Below are 22,691 nucleotides of genomic sequence, written 5' to 3'. Positions count from 1 at the left end.
GGAGCACGATCCAGGGTTCCCAGCTCTCCCCCCTGCATCTCCGGTTGCTGCATCACGCTTCCCTCGAGGAACATCAGGGCTTTAATATTCGCTCCGCTGCTCCACACAGAAACCGAACAGAGCACTTTGCTTTTACCACAGACACAGCTTTGGCTGTTGTGAGCCAGATGCCATTTCCTCCCAGGCCCTCTCCTGCACTCCGACGAAACAGGCACACGAGCCAGCCAGCGTCTCTCTTTCCAATATTTTAATGAGTCGCTACATCTTACACTCATAATTATAAAAGAATAAGAATCCATAAAAATATTTTCTTTTCATAATACGCACTTAAAATACTCCAGGGCAGGTTGACGTGGTTCGTTTGGGTGGGTTTTTTTTCTTTTTGCCCCTGGCAGAACCCTTGGCTTGAGGGGGGTATGTGCTCCCCTGAGGTGCGATTGCTCAATCCCCCCTCCCCAGAACTGCAGTTCCTGTTGACCAGGTAAATAAAAACCAGAAGAGAGCATTTGCCGAGTAGATGGGCAAGAGGAACAGTCACTGACCCGCAGAGAACTGAAGCACAGCCAATTTCAGTGCACGTCTGAAAGCTCAGGGTGCCAGGGAAGGAGAAGGTGGGATCAGGAGGCAGCACAGAGAACGGCGGGAGGGAGTATTTGCATAAATATCATCCATTTTGTGTTGCAAAAACCCAAATGCTGCTGCAATCACTAGAGAGATGATCTCTAGTTGTAGCCAGCTGCTTCAGCTGCCATGCTACCTGTTGGCACAACTCTGCTTGTGAGCGGCCATTAGAGAAAGGTATCAGAGGACGCTGTTACCGACCCCAGCCACTTCCTCCATCTGCTCTGCAAACTTAAAAGGAAAAATAGAAAAGACTAGTGTTGCATGCTTCTGTAGAGCTCTCTCCGTGTCCCAGGGCTCCACATTGTCGCAGCAGGGCCAGGACACAACAGCAGCAGCGATCAGCTCCCTCGGGACTTAACATTAGGTAGTTCTCTCTTCCCTCCCATTCCTGGCTTAAGGCAGCTTGCTGATTCGGCTCTTCCGTTTCCAACACAGGCACTGAGTTCTTGCAGGTAGGAGCAGGGGAACTGCAGAGGTGCAGTGGAAGGGAAAAGGATGGGGGAGAGAGAGATTGACACAAACCTCACCCTCGGGAGACAGACCGCTGTCCATTGATTCCCAGGAGTGAGGGAGTAGCAGCAAAATAAGCAATAACAGCCAGGCTGGAGGAGAGGAACAGGACGAGCAGCCGAGCAGGGGCAGACCTCCAGCTTGGAAAGTGAGAGAAGGTGGCACTGTCCAAAGGGGAGGTGCCCTCCACCCTCCCCCCTCGCTCGGGCAAGACACCCAGCCCGGACGGGGCACTCAGCCAGTTGTGCTCTGGGTTAGATGGCTGTCGAGGGAGGCGGCAGTGGCAGGGCACAGGAGGGGGAAGGTGAGCTGTCAGTGTCCAGTCTGCAGAGGCTTGTGCTCTCAGAGGTATTCTTGTAGAAAGTGCAGCAGCGTGATTTCATAGTGCTCTCCTGACTCGGGGCACCGAATACTGTGTCTCTCGTTGGGGTAGATCTGCACAGAAGCAGAGATGGGGCAGTTAACCAGGAACAGTTCGTTCAGCGTTGACAAGCCTCCCTCACCTCAGCCCTTCCCCCTCAGCTTGCACCCAGGCTCCGCAGAGGAAAAGGGGTGCTGGGAAGGTTTAAAGCACAACCCCACATCCCTCATTGCGCTGGCATGTGCTGCGAGTCCGCTCAGCACGGTCAGCCACCCCTGCTGCCACCAGGCAAGTGTGACAGCAGCAGTTCAGCCGAGAAGGAAAGTTCCAGGCCTGAGGACAGGAGCCCTGTTTGCTAATGCTTTTAGTTATAGGCCACACTGGCCAGCAATGAAACAGCCGCAGTGCCACCTCCTGGCCACCTCCTGGCATCAGCCTAGGCATTTACTGTCATTTACAGTGGGAGCATCCGCCTCCACCTTTCCCACCCCCCAGGACAGACAGGAGAAAACCTTCTCTGCTTCCAGTTTTAATGGACCTTCCCACCTCACTCTACTTCCCCTTACCTGCAACTGGTAAGGTTTTCCAGCCCGGATTAGCTGTGATACCAGGAAGTTGGTGTGAAAAAAGTGCACATTTTCATCCAGAAAGCCATGGAGGATCAGCAAGCGATTTGGCCTGGAGATGGGCGAGAGACAGGATGAGAATCTGCACACAGAGCTCCGTGGTGGGTCTAAGCAGAGAGCTGCCAGTCGGCAAGCCAGTACCGAGCAATGAACGGGCAGCAGTCCCAGGCACGAGGCCATGGACGTGGTCTTCAAACCTTCCCTGGCAAAGGGAGTTGGGAGTACAGTGCCCCAGCTTGCTGCTGAAGGCAGCAATCAGCCACGTGAGTTAAAGTTAAATGTGGTCAGAAACCATCCACCCTTCTGGGATTCGGCAGAAGGGCGACTGGTGGCACCGAGCAGCACCAGGGAGCAGGTTTTCAGCTGAGCGCCCAGCCCCAGGGGTACTCACTCATTGGGAAGCTTTTCTACGTGTAACGCCACAGAGCCAGCCTCGTAACCTTGCTGGTTGTTTTCTGGGATATCCATGTACCGCTCAGTATACCCGGTGTCATATGCCATCCAAACTGTGACAGGGGCACCTGCTATAGCAATCTGTCAAACAAATAGGTGGCAGGAAACAGCCTCAATGATCAAGTGCTAAAGAGTTCAAGTGTTCCCCGTCCTCCTGAAGAGGCAGGGAAAAAAAACAGGCTCTGGAAAAGTTGTGTGGCTCAAACCAGGATTCTTCTAAAGAAAAACAGATCCCCATATAAAACCTAGATACCTCCCCAAGCCGTTCTTCCCATATTCAGAATGGGGCAAATTCTTATATACCAGCACTTAAGGCTATCCCTTTCCAAGGAACTTCCAGCACAATATAGGAATGGCTAGGTAGAGTTTTATAACAGGCCAAAATGATCAAAAAAAAAAAATCTAGTAATTTAACTATTTCTTTAGAGTCTAGGAATCTCCCAGTGCCATGCAACTTAAATTTTTACCCTTTACCACCTATGAGATTCCTTTCTTTTTAACCCGGGATGCATTAAGCACATTCCAGACAGAAGGAACAAATCCTGCCAAAGAGCCAGCACAATCTTTAGGGATATTACAGGGAAAGTATTGCCTGGTCCTAAACCACCATCTCTGAAGTGAAACAGTAACTTGCAGAACAGGTGAGAATGTCAGTTTTCTAAAGTCACAGGATATCTACGCCAGACAGCGGGATAAAACTTCTCTAATGAATAGTGGCAGTTTCTAACGGCGCGCTCTCCAGCACAGCACCTCTCATGCTGGACCAGGGCATTGGTACAGCACTGGCTGCTGTGGCCAGATGAGCACCTGCTCATCCGACTGCTCCTGCCCCTCAACAGACTGGGATCGCAGGAGGGAGAGAGCAGAGCTGAAGTTCAGGGAGCAAGAAGGCTGTCTCAGGATCACACGTGCACTTTTGCCTTCTAGAGAGCACAGCTGGCAGGAGAGCACACATGACAAGCAGCAGCTGTATCTCCCCAGCCAACGGCACAGCGACATGTAGAATGATCCAGAAACTGTGCTAGGGACTTGGGAAGGGAGTTAGGACTAGCACATTAACTGCCTCATTGGATGCTAGGCTAGTCCTCCGTTAGCAGTTACTGGGGAATGGCACACAGTTTAATTGTGTGCAGACTCAGAGACCCCTTTCTCTTCAGGTCTCAAACAGGTATGACGTGCAGGCACAATGCAGGACCACGGGAAGGAGCTACAGGCAGGACTGAGGGACATTTTTGCTTGTCCATCAAAAACATCAAGCAGAGATGCCAACTTCAAACACCAAGTTATACAAACAGGGAGAGCAAGGTCTCCCAGGATGACACCCTGACACTCCAAGTACAGACTTACCTTGAAGACATTGGGTTTACAGATAAGACCCATGAGGGAGAGAAAACCCCCGTACGACCAGCCATGTATGGCTACCCGACTCAAGTCGATGAACCCGTATTTCTCTGCTACATAATGTAAACCTTCCACCTGGTCCTCTATCTCCACCTGACCCTAAAAGGCAACAAGGAAGCTCAAGTCAGTGGCTTTCTAAACCTAAAAATTTAAAGAGACAGAAAGATGCAGGAACTACATTCACACAGGCAAACATAGAGCCAAGCAGCTTTAGAAAGAGCAAATAAGCAGAGATTCATCAAAAGGTACATTACCATCTGGTTTTTCAGGGCCCCTTCAAATTTGAGTCCTCGCTGGCACGAACCCCTTCCATCAATCACTACCACAGCATAGCCTAAGGATGCTAATGTGTTTAGCCGTAAGTACTTGATACCTTTGAAGGAGTTATTCACTAGCTGCACCTGCAAGAAGAGGAAAAAGGAAAAGTTTAAGAGCTGAACAGCTGCCTTCCTGACTGCCCCGCTACGTAGAACCTGTGCTGAACAGCAGCCACTCAAAGAGTTATCAGTCATACAAACTGGATTAAACAGGGAAAGTCATCTGAGGTTTGAAGTAGAGGTCAGAACAGAGGCCCAGTGCTCGATCCTAACCAGAGCACAAGCCTTGATGCATGACAGAGCTCCGTCACAGGCAGCAATCCCAAGGCCAAAGCCAGCAGTCAACCAGCTGGATTATTACCTGAGGGCCTCCATATACAAACAGCACTGTGGGATGCTTCTTCCCAGGTTGGACATCATGAGGTTTGTAGACCATTCCATAGAGTTCAACATCTGATTGAGTGCGGAAGTGAAAGATCTCAGGCGGGATGTAATCTGGGGGGCAACCTGCAGAAGGAAGTTCAGACACTAGCAGTGCAGTAACAGACAGAGGGTTCTCCCTCCTAACCAGCCTGAATAAGTTCAGTCTGCTCAAACTTGCCCCTAGTTGGGGCTCTTTCAATACACAAACCATACCAAGCATTAGCAATGCTTCCCAGAGAAGCCTCTCACTGGGAAATAAATAGCCTCAATCTGCCTGCACGGGGCAACAGGACATAGCAGCAGTGAAGGGATCACCCAGGAAAACATCATCAGCTGCTATCCTCAAAGTGTGCTATGTCATTCTAGCATGATGTGAAAGGTAAGAACAGGGATGGGTCAAATGGAGAAAGCCTTTGCAGGAGTGTTCAGATGCTGTTGTGAGCTGTATCTCATCCTTTAAAAGGCTATAGCCTTGGGATGAAGCAGCCACTTGCCCATCTTTAGGCAAATCATGAAGAAACAAACACCTAAGAACAGAGTCATGTAAACCTTGCACCTTGGACAGCTGCTTTCACTCGGGGCATGAAACAGTAACTTCTTAAGAGCCCATATACCCTTTCCTGGATGAGCTATGCACTACACATCTACACCGCCCACCCCACCCCACCAAACAACACAACTCATTTTCCCATCCAATGAAGCCACTTGGGCCACTTCCCTCTCCATCACTTTTGACTACCACTCGCAGGAAGAGCATCACAGACATCACTAGCACAGCTGCCTTCTAGGGCACTTACTGGCTGCCTCCATCATGCTAGCCCAAAACTTGGGCTGCTTGTGGAGGGGGTCATCATCAGAGCCACTGAGCTTATAGACGTGCACACAAGGCGGAGTGCTCACGCTGCTGTAGTGACTGATGAACATGTCAAAGTTCTGCAGATGGAAGAGAGAAGAGTTAGGGGAACGAGGTCTTTCCTTCCCCACATCCAGCCTCCTCCATGCAGTCCTCAAACCAGAGTTCCCACATTTCAAACCACCAAGACAAAGAAACCCTCAGGAATCATTAACTGGCCATGACTTGTGACAGCTCCTAGTTACGACCCCTGTCACTCAGGAGATGAGGGTGTCTCCTATCTAATGAGAAACTAACCAACCTGGCTCATAGAACAGCTGTGGGAGAAGCCCGGAGTGGTCAGCCGCACAATTTCTCCAGGAGACTCGTAGCTGACTACATAGAGATGGTGCTCCAGTGGGGTGTCCTTTGTGCCTTGGAAATACACCAGCTTGGTAGCCTCATTGACCCAGATCTGTGAGGAGAAGAGAGGGCTCAGCAACAGAAGGATGACAACTACTGCTCCTTTGCCAATTCAAACAGTCTGTCCCCAGGCAGAATCAGCTTAAAACACAAATAGACCATGACAGACTGCTCATGGCATTAGGGACAGTACACAAGGCCTGTTGATATGACAGTTTAGAGAACACACATACAGCACTTATGGAGAACTACATACATAGAATCCAATGAAATGACAGAGATCAGTCAGTTTTTTTGGGAAACCCACTGCATTTGCTTACCAAGGAGCATAAAGCTGGGCTCTGTTTGCTATAGCTGAAACTAGAAGCTCCTGCGCTTAAGTGTGGTGCTTTCCCATAGTATTTCCTGATTATAAGGGTATATACATTTTTTCCAGCAATCATACTAATCAATTCCCAGCTGAAAGATTAGTCTAACAGCCCTAACAGTACCAAACTTCAAGCCATATTAAAGTATGTTTTCAATGTCCAGATAAAGCAGTTTCTAAAAACCACCTGGTCAGCCAGGAATAGAAATGACAGCTTTTAAACACAGCATTGATCCAGCAACAGTAGCTAAATTGTTTTCCACCTTAAAGTTTCCAAATGCTGAAGCCCAAATGCTATTTCTAGCTAACCTGCAATTTGAAGAGCACTGGGGACAGCAAAGGGAAAGAAATATCAAACTCAGGTGGCTAAGAAAGCCAAGCAGAGCCCCATGGAGCAGCAAATGCATCAAAATAATTGCTGCTAACAGGATTTTAGCCCTAACGCATACAAGGAAGTACTGTGGCCAAAATCAACATCATGTACAGTGAGAATCCACATGGGGAGGGAGAGCAGGTTAATTGCAGTTTGAGGAAAAGCAACAAGTGCATGAAGCTGCAGGCCTTCTAAAAAGTGAGAAGTGAAAATCCAGATTAATTGGGAATGAACAGACAAGGTCTTTATTTTGATGGAAATCACCTGGGAGCACTAAACATCCAACTCAGAGCTAATTCCTGAAGCAAAACAGAACCAGCTTTACAAGATTAATAAAAATTCCTGTTTGGCTATTCTGCAACCAATAACAGATACAGTCCCTCCATATTCTAATTGCTTTATGGTCCCCAGCCGCCTTCCTCCTAAAGACTCTGCTGAGGCATCAGCTGGAGACCAAGAGATAACTCAGCACTGAGACACAATCCCAATTCTGAAGTGCTCACTGGGGTTAAAATGCTTTAGCAAAGGCAGCATGCCCAACCTGCTCCACAAAACAGTTTTGTCGCTCTTGAACCTCAGACTTGCGTGCTTTTTTATGGTCTGACTCACTCTCGGGATTTCCCTTAAGGAGCAATCAGAAACCTGATTAAAAAGGCAATCAGTTCAATGTGCACTGGGCTACAGCACTTCTGGGGGAAACAGTGGCAGCAATAAAAAAGAAAGAGAGAGAGGGAGAAACAAAAATGAAACTTAAGTAGTTCTAGCTGGTCCCAGGCATAACAGGGGGCATAGGCCAGGACTGCAGGCAGACAATGCAGAGCTGTAACGTCGCAAGAAAAAATTAAAGATAACCAGTACCTTCGATCCATGTCTTGCCAACACCTCCCATTCCCCCCCAGTCAGAGCAACCTCCTCTTTGATGGGACACTTGAAATCATCTAGAAAAAGGAACATAAGAATAAATCACAGACCTCCCCAAAAGACAACATAAGCAAATCAGAGAGGGAGCTCCCACAGCCAAACTGACATACGGACAAAACGCAGCTCTTACCCTCACTATGGACATATGGCTGCACCCAGTCATAGCTGCCTTGCTTTAGGACTGCCGTGACTCTGTACAGGTGACAGAAACCTGTTTTGCATTCGTTGGCTCGGATAAAGCAGAGCTCTTCCTCCTCTCCCTCCGGTTGGATGAAAGGATAGAAGATATCATGAACCTGTCACACAAGACAAAAGGCTCATGAGTGATCTCTTAACACAGCAGAGAGAAGCCAAGGGAGTCAGTACTAAAATACCACACTTCTAAAGGGAAGGGGCGAGCAGATAGTGGGAAAAAGCCATTCCTTACTTTCCTATTACCACAAAGAAATTTTGTGCGCACGTAGAAGACCACATGCTCCTGACTCTTAATACCTACCGCAGAAACCAGCACTGGTCTTGCCTCTGAGCTAGATGTCTCACCTAGGTAAGCCCCACAAGGTGTTTCTTCTTCCCACACCTTAGAATGCCAATGTGAATCAGGCCCCTTGGGCATTTCAGCATCAAGGTGCTTAGTCACAGGGGTTCAAGTTTATTCCCTGTCCCCTGCACCCATTAGCTACCCAAACCAGGACTAATTCCAGGGCTTAGGGTTGCTCATGCCTCAAGAAGCCATTCAGTCTTCTACGATACCCACAAGAGACTGTCACATCCAAAAGTGTCAGAGTCCACAGTGCCCCCATTCACTGAGAATGCTACCAAGAATTAAATGAATGGCTCCAACCAAGGAGACGGCAGGAACCCGCCTCTTCCATGCTGAGTAGATGAAAGTCTTTTCTCATGGTTTTATCAGACCCCCTGGACTAACAGGGAGTCTGGCAATGCTGGTAGCGAAGCAGCCTGCTGAAGCATGGACTAAGCTGGATGTAAGCCCAAGGCTAAAATGGTCAACTGTGGGGGAAGAAGGGGCAGCCTGTATTCTCCTCCCAGCCCTGAACCTCTTACATTTATCCACACATCAGTGGTTTCTTCATAGATCACAAGTGGCTGGACGTTTTCTGGCACGGTTTTGGCAAATTCAGCACGCTGCTCCTCACTTTCTGGGACTGGAATAAAGAGTGCTGGAGGCAAAAGGATTAGCTGCAGCCGCTGCTGAGGTCTGTCTAGGAACATAGCCCAGGCACTGGGGAAAGAAGTTGGAGGTGAATGTCAGTACCACAAAACAGATGTCCCTTTCTAACACTCAGAACATGCATCCCTTTTTCCCACTGGCAGAGGGGATTTAGACATCTGAACACAAAGCTTTTCTCATCACTGCTGCTTTCTAACCTCCTGAAAGCTTTGCCAACACATACATGTTGCCAGATATCTCTGGTATTTCATAGGGGTATCATTCAGACAAGATGCCTGACAGATTTGCCAGAGCATCTATTCTAAGAGACCACACTTGACAGAACTTCGTCTCTAGGACTTTCCCTTGGACAGCCCCTCTGTCAGGAAGCTCTATTTGTTTTCTAGCGAGATCCTAAAGTAAAGAGAAGCTAAAGTGATCCATTTGTAGCTTCCTTGTTGCACGCTGCACTAGCAGGGAAAGGCACAGACCTAAGACAACTGCCAAGTGAAGGAGTCGCTTCAGTCTCAGCCTTGTTCCTCTCCAAGGAGAGTCATTTGAAGTGGTGCTGCACTGCAGGCCTCTCAACATGACAGATGGCAAGCCACCGCTGCATAGTGCGGCTACCCCAAGGCCTGGAAGTGCATCAAGGGAAGTTACATCATTAAGACAGACTTTCAAAAGAGCCAGTTCCCCCCAGCACCTCAGTGACTGTGGATTTCACGAACTGACATATTCAGCATGTCTAGATAAGCTCTGGTGCAGAACATAAGAACCAGCTATGGGATTACCTTCTGTAAAGTTGTATGAATTTAGTTTCCAGAGCAGACAGCTAATGAGGAGTTATAGAATGCAATCTTCAGAGACAGCTAAGTCACCTGAACTTGATCTGGACAGAAACTATTTAAGAGTCAAGCAAGCTTTTGAGGAAAAAAATTTAAGAGCTTTACAATTTCAAACTAATCAGACCAGTGTGAATTCTGTAAACTACTTCAGGCAAGGCTGGCCAGTACAAGACTGAGTATCACATTTGGAGTGACAGTGAGCCATGAGAGTACACTGGCCACAGAGCAATCCTTCCCCAGATACACACTGCACAAGGGACTCAGCATCACGCAGACTGACCACTTTCCCATGATACATTTGGCACTGATCACAAACTGGATCAATCATTAAAATGAACCACAATAAAATTGCTTGCAGTAAGTTCTCATTTTAAGCAGAAAGTCTGTTGTTCCCATGTTAAAACATCTCAACTCAGAAGAATTCCCTAGGATTGCCCACTTGATATATCAATGTCATTTAACTGTGTGCTTGTGGCTCTGACTTAAAACCCACAGCTTGTCACTCTGGTCTCCAATTGATTAATTCCTCCTTTTAGGATGTTATAACATTGCAGAAGCCAAATACTTATGGACCATTTATGGGGCTCACAGCTTTAAAAACAGGTCATGACTACAAGACAAAGCACCGAGAGCCTACAATAGTTGAGCTGGGGGAGCACTTGGGAGTGCTAGTTTGGAAGAAAAACATATGTACTATTTGCCATCTCGGGTCCATCCAGCACGGGCAATGTACTCCACAGTCGGAAACAATGCAGCAAATGGTTGCACCAGCTCCTTGTCCTGAGCACACACAATCTGCAGCAAAAGAAAGGTCCAGTATCAAGTCAGAATGCTACCAGACCTCCTCCTGTGAAAACTCAGTGGAGTGGGAGAAGGAGAAAGTTGTAGCTATTGGTATCAGCAAAGTCTGGGCTAGAGAAGCAAGACTTTCTACAAGTGGCAGGAAGAGAAGGGGAAAAATGAGCTTCATACCACCATGATTTTGGCATCCAGCCACAGAAAAGGATATGGGAAAAGGATATGCTCAGGAGCTGAAGCCCAAGATTAGACCGGGGCTTTGGCTCTCCAGCTCTACTACTGACAGTATGATATATCAGGCTAATCCTTCTTCTGTCTTCTCTCTCCCCTCTCCCAATCCCCTCTCCACCAGAACAATACTTTTCAGCTTTTAAAGTTTTTCTGTTTCTTGGTTAAATACACTATAAAAACAGGTATTACAAGACGATGAAAACAAAGGCTGACACTGTAGGATTTTTTAGTATCCTTCTCAAGTCTGGAAAGCTTCAGCAGCAGTTAATTTTCCTGGACAACATCCCATTCTGAGCTGTTACCACTTACCTTACCCTTGCTGTCCGTTCTAAATTCTGCCAGTTTTAATGTAATCTTGGGGTTTTTGCTGCCTGCAGAGGAAGGATTGAGAGAATACATGGTATAGCTTCTAGATAAGAACCAATCCTGGTCTTACTAAAGTGGCTGCGTGTGAGCACATACACATCAGTTATATGCATGCCAGCAAGCGCTGCTGGCATTTAGCATACAGGAATAGTTTGCCTTTGCCTTGCCTAGACCAGTGCATGTGTTTTGAGAAGGGAGAAGGAAAAAGGGATTCCAAACGTGTTCCAGGATATGACACCAGATCTATCCCATTTTCTCAACAACTCTTTCTTTTATGCTGGATTTTAAATCCCATTCCTTTCTTGCAGTAGACTTTGGGCTCATAGACTGAATTCGCCCTCAACATTTACAACCAGCTTCTATATCCTGTTGAGTACCTAGATTAATCATGCAAAGTTTACAGCACAAATTCTGCTGCTTCAGCCAGCAGGAGCCAAGAGTTGCATTAGCAGCCCTGCAGTATTTCATTTACCTGTCCTAGGGTACCGATAGGAGTCTGTTTTTCTCTCCTCCAAAGCAGGTGAAGGAACATGAATTATCTCCACCTCTGACTCATCCACTTCCTCATACAAGATCCGCAATGTCTTCAAGTCCTCTGAACCTAGGAAGAGATAATAAGCATGTTTGCTACTGTGTTTTCCAGTTGTTTCTGGATTGTTTGGAGCACTGCATTCTGGTGTTTTTGCTTTGTCTTTACTTTTCTCATATAGCTACAGCTCACAGTGACTATTTACAAATACTCCTTAGCGCACAATTATACCCCTCAGTGTTTTTTAATCAGTTTAGTTCCCTCAGGTGGCCTCCTCAAAAGCAGGCCAAACCTATGCCAAGTGAAAACCACACTCAAAAATACCACTCACAGCAGGGGCCAGCAGTGGTTACAGAGTCAGGATTTGTTAAGCAGAACACTGACCTTCTGTAGAAGCTGTGGGACACCACCAATAGCCTGTGAACCGATCAAACTCCTCCTGAATGACAAAAGTGGCTACACCAGCAGACCTGGGGTCATCTAGAACGTTGGATAAGCCTGGGCAAGAACAAAGAGCAGAGTACATTTACACCCCTTTGGAAAAAGCTGATCCAAAAAAAGAATGGACTTGTAAGAAGCCATCAAGACATGAGCCCTTCCAGCTAGGCATTTTGTCAGACGGAATTTCTTTTGAATATGGCAAGAAGCCCCAGTTACCTTTATGGCAGTATGTCATCCGCCTCTCCTCTCCCGTCTCGATATTTGCTACCCACAGATCATTGTTATTAATGAATGAAAAGAAGGCAGGGTCAGCAGGGCAGATCTTGGGATCCATCCGTGGCCCTGTGCACTGAGTCTTGATCTCCAGTGGCTTCATTGGAGACACCTAAGGCAACAGACACAGAAACAGCTCTGTTCCAATTCAGCTTCATGTTTAAAGGCCTCAACCATGAATGCAGCCTGTGGAATGAGGAACAACATAGCCTTGACAGGACACAAGAGCAAGGATCAAAACCAAACAGATACAGATGCACAGCCAACTCAACCAAAAACATTATGTTCACTTCAGGTGTTTTTCATATATCCATTAGCAGACTCACCATGAAGCCGTTCTTGCCCCCATCTCGGCAATGAAAGAGGCTGTTGCTAGCCTGGAAGAGGAACAGACCACTCTCACTGTGGAAATCATAAGAGGTTATTCCAAAGACGCCAAGTCGCTTGCGCTCCCTCAAGAGTTCCTCTTCTCTGGAATACATCCCATGATGAGGGGTTGCCTAGTGTTGAAGGAAAGAAAATCTGAAAGAATCTGCAAGGACAGAACCTACTGTTTCACAAAACAGGAATGCTCCAAGACTGGCACCAGCTAGTCTGTGAATACCCAAAATATAATCCAGCAGCCAAAAACAGTCAGCAATCCTGCCATACGGGTCCAGAACTACCATACTCAAACCCGCAGGTGTGGCCAGGAGGACTACACCAACTGCACACCCCAAAGTTCCTTCCATGTATGAGAGATGAATTGCTAATCTATCATTTCTGCAGGCAGCACTTCAGCATGAACTGAAGACAGCTGTACTTGCTCTGCTTATGCAAATCAGATGCAGCCAATTAACTTAATGACATTATCTACATCCATTCACAAACAGTTTCCATGTCAGACACTGCAAACAAAAGCTCTTCCAGGGATCTCGAATTACCCTGAAGGGAACTAGCAAGCCAAGTGGGTTCAACACAACCAAATTCTTTTTCAACAGGAACCTTTTCAGTAGGGACCCACCTCCTCCACTCCCTTGTTCACCAATGCTGTAAGTGACAAAGGACGCTAAGACACTGAAATCAGGAAGGAGAAAATTCACCCCCTTTCTGGTTCACTGGCAATAGAACATAGGGCAGAAAAAGCAGTTTAAACCCACTTTCCTGCCTTCAATAAAAGCAGGAAAGATAACAGACAGGCATTCCAAAGCACACGGACAAGCACAGCAAGAGCCCAGAGAAGATATCCAGAGGCAAGGTCCACTGTCCTAATATCGTATAATTTGAGGTACACTGCAGCCTGGATTAAAGCCCTCTTCGCAAGGTCAGCCCTGAGCTTGCCCCACCAACTGCTGTTTCACTTGCACTGCCAGCTCCGCTGCGCATGCAAGTGACTATCTTGCATTAGGAAGCAAAGCAATTCTCAATACAGCATTCCTACCAATATCATTCCTTTTCTTGTTAACTGCCATGCTGTTCTTTCCCCTGCTGAGTAGTGAACACCGTACCAGCCTCACCACATCAGCCAGGTCTCCTAAGCACTTCTGACCCGGAATCTTTACACTTCTGCTTACCTGAAAGTGATCCAGCATCTGTTTCCATGACAAGAGTAGAAGGGCCTCCTTCCGTACCTTTTTGGGAATCTCTGAGTAAAGAAGGGAATTCTCCCGGCTACCATATGGCATTCCTATTAGGAGGACAAAAGCATCACCCTACTTAAGTTTAGTTAACCAGGACAAACAAGACCAAGAGCAGACTGAAAAAAGTCTTCGATAACAGAGGGGTTGTGGCTGTCCAGGGGCTTTTACCAGCTGCCATTCCCAGCCAACTGTCAGTTCAACCTTGGAACAATATCTAAATCCACTGGCTTTAAAGAGAAACTTCCCTAGGCAAAATTAACACAAACCTCTTCAGAGCTGGCTACATCCAACTTGCCTCTCTATGGACTGATCAACCCACACCCTAGATCCACTCTAAAAAAGACACTCCCTGTATGGGTGACTCAACATTACTCTCCACATTTCTCAGCCAGAGGTTTGCCACAGGGACCGTATTCAGGCCAACATGCCAGCCTGCAAGATAGGGAAAAAAAAGCTTGGAAGCTGCAGAGAGCCCAATCAAACGTAATAGTCTACTAGTAGTCGAAAGACCTTGTCATTTTACATAAGCCTCTGACTGTAGTCATCAAATAAGCTATTGGCCTTCATCCAATTCCCCAAACGACCATGAAAAATACAATACCCTGACACCAATTTTGGCAGTTTCAACAGTCAAAGACCATGACCTTGCCCTCTACATTTGCTGTGGAGACTCCCTAGATCAGAATCTAGCACAGGAAATGTACCCTGGTGATGCCTACTCTGCATACACTTTGGGCACTACATTTACTTAAAATTAAAACTGAAATATTAGTAAGTGCTCAGGAAGCAAAGCAACATGTGAGCATATAATCCTCAGAGATACAGAAACACCACAGTGCTGAACATGTGGTGTTTAATATAAGCAGCATCTGCCATGATCCAACATAAGAATCTACGGGGACAGCCCAGGAATGATTTAAGATGTCCAAACAGAACAAATTGCAGATAGGAAAAAGTTTTTACACACACACACATTTTTTTTATGTGACTGTGACCCAGACTTCATTTCTCTTTATTGTACTGGTCAGTAGCAGTACCTTCTACAATGACTTCGGACTGACTACAGTCAATCAGCACGTAAAAGTACTGTCCTCCTCCCCAAAAGACATTATACCTTGTCCCTAAGTGAAGAAAAGCATTCAAGCTCTACAGTAAAGCTCTTCAGAAGTCTTTGTCCTGCTCCTCAGCATACTCTCACTAAAAGGGTTCACAAAGAAGCTTGAAAGAAGTGTTACTTAACATTGGCACAGTAATAGCAGGCTGATGTTAAACACTTAAGAACTGTTGAACTGGGCTCTGAGTACTGAAGCAGCACACATCTGATAGTGTGCAACTCAAAACAGGCTCATTATGGCAAAAAAGTTAATCAGCATTTACCCTTCGTTAGGAATGCCTGAGAAGAGGTAGCCCAGTATCATCTTGCAGATACTGATCTTAAATGATGGGTCAATCTGCTATACATGCCGCACAGCTTCTTAAGAAAAAAAATAACTGAAAAGATGTTGGTGTACCATCATTCCTGGTTCTATTATTCCTATCATAGTCACCTCCCTGCAGAACACCAACCAGCCAGTAGCTAGTCTGATTGCCAACATTTCATACAACAGAAGAACATTAAAAATATTGTCAATTAGCCACTTAAATACTTGATTCTTTAATTATCTAGATCAAAAACAGTACCAAAGTCAACTTAGCCTTGAAATACATTCAATTTTAAATCAAGTCTCATTGTTCAGACTCAAAAAGAAAAATATCCTAACTCTGGAAACTGCCCTTTATACTAGCATGTGTGCTGTAAGAATGTTTGAGGAGCTGTAATAAATCCATCATTGACACACAGAGGTTGCCTTAATGAAGAAACCATTTGGTCCCTCAAATCCAATATCTTATGTCTGATAGTGACCTACACTCAATGATTCAAAGAAAAGCAGGATCTCTTTAGGAAAGCAGTCAGCTGTACAGACTTGCACATGGGGCAACTTCTTTACTGGCCTAGTAAAGATCAGCTCATGCCCCGAAGCATAACGAACTCTTTATAGTCCATAAAGCATCCCATATTACTAACCATAAAATTATTCAGTTACTAAAATCCAACCACTGAGTTTTACTCTGTCACTAATTACACTGTGGCTCCATCCATACTGTACAACACAGCATTCTGCTTTCTTTCAACTCTGCTATGAGGAAGAGGATATTTCTCTAGGTATACCATTAATGGTTCATTCCTACCTCATATTTTTTCACACTCTTGAAAGCATTCTACATACGCACTACTTTATAAAGCAGCAAGAAAACAAATAAGCCCCCATTCTCTCCCTCCCCCATCAATACATCGGATTTGCAACATATAGTTAGAAATTACTGACAGTGAATTCCTTGGAAAGTCAGTCTGGTTAATCAGTGAAGGAAATCCCATTTCCTCTAAGCTACAAAGGCACACGAAAGTCCTGAGTTGGAAGAGCATCCCCTCCCTTGCCCTGTCACCTGGACTGGGCTGGGCTGCAAAAGGACGCTGCATTGTACCTCTGCCGCTAGGCAGGTCTGGCTAGCCAACGCTTCCTTTTGTCACCCTGGCTTTGAGAGAGAGTCTGTGGTTAAAATGCTTCTCGGGGACTGATAAGGTCTCTGCTCAGTCTCAGGCTTTGCTATAGATCGAGTGTGCAATCTCGAGCAATGTTATTTAATCTCAGTTCCCCCATCTCATAAATGGAGATACCTCCCATCCTTTTCCTCCTCTGTTTAGATTGGAAGTTCTCCCATAACACATTCACACCCCACATCTGGCATGCTGGCTTACCCAGGTAATAAAGACGATGAGAGTGTGGGCTGGACTCTTCTGTTTTCCGGACAAACTGGAAATCATGGGGAGCTTTGTTCACTATCATGCCTGAATACTTCCTGCTGCTGTGAATAATGTCACGCAGCCCATCCCAAGAATGCTTTTGCACCTGGAATTGGGAAGGCACATCCTCCATCTCGACCACTTCAGAGCTGTCTGATAGCGTGTCCACTGCAGTCATCCTCTCTTCCCCTTCAGAACTGGTCAAAAAACTGAGGGAGGAGTTGAGGGAAAGAATTAAGCCACAGAATCAAACAGGCACGTTTTCCTGCTTAGAGAAAGCTAAAAGCATGTAACAAACTTAAGAGGACAGGCACTCCTTAACCTTCAGATCCTAGGATTCTCTGCATTCACAAAGATTACATTTTAAACACGCACTGATGTATTGAAAGGAAAAGTCCATCTTCCATTCCATATTCAGTCCTGTAAATGAAGATGCTAAGCCCAGAAGACTCACTCCCAGGACTAGCTCTAGAAGAAGTAGCTGTTAAAGTAAGCCCAAGCAGCAGTTTCTGGTGAAGCAACTAATTATCAGTCTGACCCAAAGGAAACCAGCCCCAGGAATTTGGATGAGTAAGACACCATAGCTATGACCTATGGTAAAGGCACACAAACTTCTGATGTGGAAGAACACAGAAGTGAAGTCCCCTTCCTGCCCCGAAGAAAGGCCAGCTCAGCACCTAAAGAGGTTAAGCCAAAGCATAGCACCTCACTTACCTGAAGAGCTATTGCAACGAAAAGTGAAGCAGGAGAGATGTCAAAACAGGAAGATAACAGTGTAATTGGCTTTGCTAAGAGAAAGAAGAGAGCAGTAACACAGACCCTGGTCACATCCTGCAAAAGGCAGCACATGTCCCTCACATTTCCAAGCTAACACTTATTGAAGAGTCTACAAAATACCGCCTCCACATGCAACCAAAGCAAATATTAATTTGAGGAGAGGTGGACTAACTGACTTGCCCAAGGTCAATGATGTAATCTCTTACAAAGCAGGAATGAGCCTGGGACTTGGGAAACCAGTTTCTATCACCCCAATCAGGAAAATTTGACTTCCCCACAAAAGGACATCTTAGTTGGGGTTTTTTTTTTTGGGGGGGGGGGGAGGGTATCAACAAGAATTTTAGAAAGAATTCCAGGAGAACTCCAGCTTACTGAAAAAATTAGGCCAGAGAAGTTTGCTCCATGGAGACAGAATTGCTACCTTTGACACAGCATCAAGATGACAAACCAATGAGGAGGGATTATACCAAAAAAGCCTTTGTTCTCAGCAGCCCTAAGATTTCCATTTTCAAATTAGATGTTTCTTGAGTGCTGCTTGTCATGTGGGACAGTCGTCTGCATTCTGACAGAAGAACAGCTTCTGAGATGCAACTGTCATACTTAGGTATTAAATAAGAATTACACATAAACCAAATCTTAAAGACTTCAGCCTCAGCATGATACATAATGAGTTCTTTCCCAGTGGAGGGAATCAAGGAAAAGGAGGATGGTTATTTATATCAGCACAAGAAAACATTCACAGTCTGCACATTTTCAACCGTAAGTATTTTTCACGGGAACCTTCAGTGTTCCTCGAGAATTCCCCACCAGCTTGCACCTTATAACAACCCTTCCAAAAGAAAGTTCTCGCCTAGTTTGTTTTCTTATCCAGTTACAGTAGAAGACCAGCAAACCTCAAGTCAAGCACATCTTGACTTCCTTAATCTGCAGCTGCAGAGTAGAAGGGCTGTAAATATAAACCTAACTACAAATTGCCAAGTCCCCAAATTGTACCAAATGTGTGAATAATAATGCAAGAATGAGAAAAGCTGAAATAAAGCTGTTCTCATTACTCCTGATACCTACCACCCAGGAGTAAAAACAATCCACAGCTTGAAAATGAATAAAATATTTTCCAATCAAAACCAGGCAGACAGCCCAAATAAAACCACAGAAGAGAACATGACAGGATGTTCCAAGACTGCAAGAGTGTCTGTGGCCTCAGGTCTATCTACTGCCTATATCCAAGGTCTCCATTACAGCAACTAAAATCACTTCTGAAGGCAGAAGTGTGGCCTATCAAAAATGCATGAGAGGAAGCCCACATGTTAAAAACCATAAACTGGGTACACTTCTCTTGACCCAATCCCACTGCAAGTCAAGTCAAATTGCTCACTCCAAGTAATCTAGATTTGGCTCAGGAGACTTGACCCTCGGGTTACTCTCACCCAGCTGGTGAAACCCTCTCACTCAGACACCCTGACTCCTCGCAAGGGAAGGCTGCAAGGCCGTATCACCTTTCAGGGACTCCGAACAGGCTACTCGCACTCGGTGCACACAGGCACCACCAATCACAGGGAGCTAGTGAAATAGTTTGGACAGTAGGAAAAACATCACTAGGAAAGTACTGCGGTACAGCAAGGGGTTGCCCAGAGAGGCAATGGGACCTCCATCCTTGAAGGTTTTCAAGGCTTGGCTAGACAAAGCCATAGCCAGCCTAATGTAGTGCTGGTAACTGTCCCACCTCGAACAGGAGGCTGGACCAGAGATCCCTCCCAACCAATATTTCCACAATTCTATGATTTATTAAGGGAGCAAAAGGAACCACTTATAGCCTGGTGTTGTTCTCCTCCTGGTGCATTTTGACACTAGAACAGAGTGGAGTAGAGAGATAAGCAAAGTAGCTTAGCCTTTAGCTGTCACACAAAGTTATGTGACAGCACTGGGAACCACCATCAGCTTGAGTAGGTTGGGAGTCTCACAAAACTTAGGTCCTGACATGATAGAGAGTAAACAAACAAACAAAAAATCCAACTGCTTCACCCATCACTACACCCATCTCTTGAACAAAGCATGTCAAGTAATGGGCAGTACCACACATAGAACAGAAGTACAAAGAGTAACTTATCTAATTGAAACTGCAAGGTGAATTTTGGGATGAAATTTTTCAAAGAGGACTTTGACCAAGACACCAAGTTTAACGATCTTATTCTTAGAGAGTCTCGAAACTTTCATACCTATCTAGCAAAACTGAGGTTTAAGTTTCGCTGGAAAAAGACTGTCCTTTACAGTCCTCATGTTGAGGCACTGGTTTGGATGACTCAGTGTTGCTGCAGAAGCATTACTACCTTCACTCCCCAGAACACCCAGATACCCTTTGGAGGTCTCCAAGCTCACCCATCACACTTATTCTGCCACACCTGATCCGTTAGATGGTTCAAGCATACAGCCACCAAGTCCTCCTTCAGGGGAGGGCAAATGCACTAGTCTGAAGAAAGTGAGCAAGGGACATCAGCACAGAAGAAAACTGTAAAGCTTGGAATTTTAATTCAGTAGAAACAAGTTATCTTCCTGAGTCACTTCCAGACCCACAGATTATGACAGAGAACTCTGTGGGCAGTATTAGTTACTTGGGATTTTTTCCAGAAACCTCACTCACTTTGAAAGGCGCTTAACACTCTGTCCCACACATCCTAAAGGTCAATAAAGGCCCTGGGAGTAACCGGGAAACATACCTTCTCCAACTTCCTGCAGTCTCGTTTTCCAGACGAACCCTCTTTATTTTCTGCATTAACTACTCAGCAAGCCTTGTGCACGACAGGAAACTAGGAAGGAAGAGGAAAAAAGCAGATTTCATATAACTGCAGCTTCCCCTGTCATAGCATTTAGGGTGTATAAAAGCATCCTCCATAGGCCACATTTCCAACTGAACCTGGAGGCACGGACAGCATCTTTGGTTCGAGCTTTACAGTCCAAATCCATTCTGCCACCACATGCTGGTTGTTAACACTCAGATAATTCTGAGAGATTTCTCTGTCTGAACAATGGGTATCAGTGAATTTTAAGGCCTTTCCCTTTTTCCTGCAAAATTCTGCTTAAAAACTGAGAATACTCAGTACTGCCCTGTCTTATTATTCTCCTTCCAAAACCCTCTGAAGTATAGTCAGGAACTAAGGACAGAGAAAACAGAGGCCTGGTACATACACTTACCAGCAAGAGTCAAACAAAGGACACCATAAGGAGCCAGGCAGAGGGTCAGTAGCCCCACTACCAAGAGCATCGCAGTCCCACTTGGGACATAAAAACCGTTTGTCTTCCAAGCCAGTATCTGCTTCCCTCTGCCTGAGCTTCAGCCTGATGCCACAGAACAGCTCTGACTCACCACACAAGCCAACTCTTCAAGATCACAGGAAGGAGCTTCCTTCACCATCTCTCCCCCTAACTAAGTACACTAAAGTACAGAGATCTTTGTCTCCTCTTCAAGAGAGCTCTGAATCACAGACACACTCGAGACCTGCCAGTATGTTTTTCTCAGGCCAAAAGCTATTCCTCCACCATAATCACATTCACAGAGAATCAGAGGAGACAAAGCGAAGTGCCAGCAGTGAAGTTTCTAAAGGGCAGAGGGGAACAAAGAGGGACTAAGCACCAGCGTCCAATGCTTTAAGGGCAATTTTACATGCAAGCTCGAAGGGCAGCAGGAGCAACGCTCAGTAATGCTGAGTAACCTGGTCTGATCTCACAGCTGACCCTGCTTTGAGGAGGAGGTTGGACTAGAGGCTTCCTGAGGTCCCTTCCAGGCCAAATTATTCTGTGATTTTAATGATTCAGAGAAACATCTCATCCTGAACCCACCTGCTACAGATCACACATTTTGCAGCGAAAAGGAACAATAACATCTTCCAGGGCTGAACCCAGAAAAAAAGAAACTGAACAAAACAGACACGAGGGGTCAGACCCAGCATGAATGATGATATTCATCTGTCAGCGGGGCCCCAAGTGGGCTGCAGGTGCATTAGGCCAGGGCCAAAGCAACACAGTCACCTAGAGGCCCAGCAGCCCTTACAAATATGTCCCTGTCACGGCTGGAAGCTTTAAGACCTCCTCCTCCTCCTCCTCTTCCAAAAATAAAAGCAACTGAGAGAAGAATAAATCAGTGGGGATTTCTACACAGAGGGATGAGCTTTGGCAAAGGCTGCCAGCGTCTGCCTCTGTAACTGCGTGCGCTGGGTAGAAAGCCCCAGCACCAGGCTCCTGCTCTTGCTGCAGAGGGAAGGCCAGGCCCCCACTTACCGGTGGTGGTGGGGCAGCGGGCCGAGCTCTAGCACCCATGTCCCCCCACCTTTTCCAGCAAAAAAGAAGGAAAAAGCATCCTCCTGGCTGCCCGGTGAGGGGCACATGGCCACGGGGGCCAAACGTGCACCCATCCCAGTGCAAGGTGCTCCCTCCAACAACACACCCCGGGAGCAAGTGGGGGGGGGGTAAAACACACATTCCCCCCCCCCGCCCTAGGTAAAGCGTCCCTCCACCCCGGGGGCAAGTCATGCGGGGAGGGGGGTGCAAATACACCTCGCCCTCGGGGGAAAGGGGTGCCCGCCCCCCCAATCCCTTGGCGGGGGGCAAATCACGGGGGGCGGGGGGCAAATCACACCGTTCCCTAAGGCAAAGCCCCCCCCCCATACAGACAACCCGGGGAGGACGGGGGGCAACGCGCTGCCCACGGGGGAGCGGGCCCACACAGGCCTCCCCCGTGGCGGCTCCCCCACGCCGGGGGGGGGGGGGCACCCTGGCCAGGCCCTGCCCGTACCGGGGGGGGCTCCCCTCCCCCGGCCGGTCCCCGGGAGCAGCCCCCTCCCCCCTCACTCACCCCAGGCGCGGCGACCTCCCCCTGGCGGGCGGGGGGGCGGCTCCTCGGCGGGAGGGCGGGGGGCGGCGGCGGCTCCGTCACTCCCGCTCCATGTCGCGGACACTGGGCAGCCCCGGAAACGGGCGGGGGGAGGGGGCAGCGGCCTGCCAAAGCGCGACCTTTCACCCGGCGGCGGAAGTGGCGGGCGCGCGGGAGGGGGAAAGGCGGGAGCGCGCGCGGGGAGGTACCAACGCGCGGGGAACGGGGAGGAGCGAGGCACTGGGAGGAACCATGGGAACAGAGGGAGGGCGGCCTGAGGGAGGGACGAAACCATTCGCTCCAGGGA

At 47.1% G+C, this 22,691-nt stretch overlaps 1 protein-coding gene across 2 annotated transcripts; it reads right to left on the bottom strand.

Moving 5' to 3' along the window:
* Window positions 1–232: 232 nt before the first annotated feature.
* DPP9 (dipeptidyl peptidase 9) lies at window positions 233–22,557 on the bottom strand. 2 transcript variants are annotated; one of them, XM_026105955.2, is made up of 22 exons: window positions 22,367–22,557; window positions 20,235–20,324; window positions 16,850–16,952; window positions 16,699–16,753; window positions 13,836–13,948; window positions 12,609–12,782; window positions 12,226–12,394; window positions 11,953–12,066; window positions 11,512–11,640; window positions 10,983–11,044; window positions 10,339–10,439; window positions 8,694–8,871; window positions 7,762–7,927; window positions 7,569–7,648; window positions 5,870–6,022; window positions 5,513–5,648; window positions 4,654–4,799; window positions 4,230–4,376; window positions 3,922–4,074; window positions 2,513–2,655; window positions 2,062–2,173; window positions 233–1,569 (listed from the first exon to the last, which is right to left on the bottom strand). In XM_026105955.2, the coding sequence occupies exons 2-22, from the start codon at window positions 20,288–20,290 to the stop codon at window positions 1,477–1,479; spliced, it is 2,583 nt and encodes an 860-aa protein (XP_025961740.1). In that variant the 5' UTR covers window positions 20,291–20,324; window positions 22,367–22,557; the 3' UTR covers window positions 233–1,476. The 2 variants fall into 2 exon arrangements, with proteins under 2 accessions (XP_025961740.1, XP_025961739.1); XM_026105954.2 differs by having other exon boundaries at window positions 16,699–16,952.
* Window positions 22,558–22,691: the final 134 nt, after the last annotated feature.

The sequence above is a fragment of the Dromaius novaehollandiae genome, chromosome 25 (genome assembly GCF_036370855.1).
Source record: "Dromaius novaehollandiae isolate bDroNov1 chromosome 25, bDroNov1.hap1, whole genome shotgun sequence".
NCBI lineage: Eukaryota > Metazoa > Chordata > Aves > Casuariiformes > Dromaiidae > Dromaius > Dromaius novaehollandiae.
Note: the sequence above shows the minus strand (reverse complement) of the source record. Positions and strands in the feature narration are given on the sequence as shown.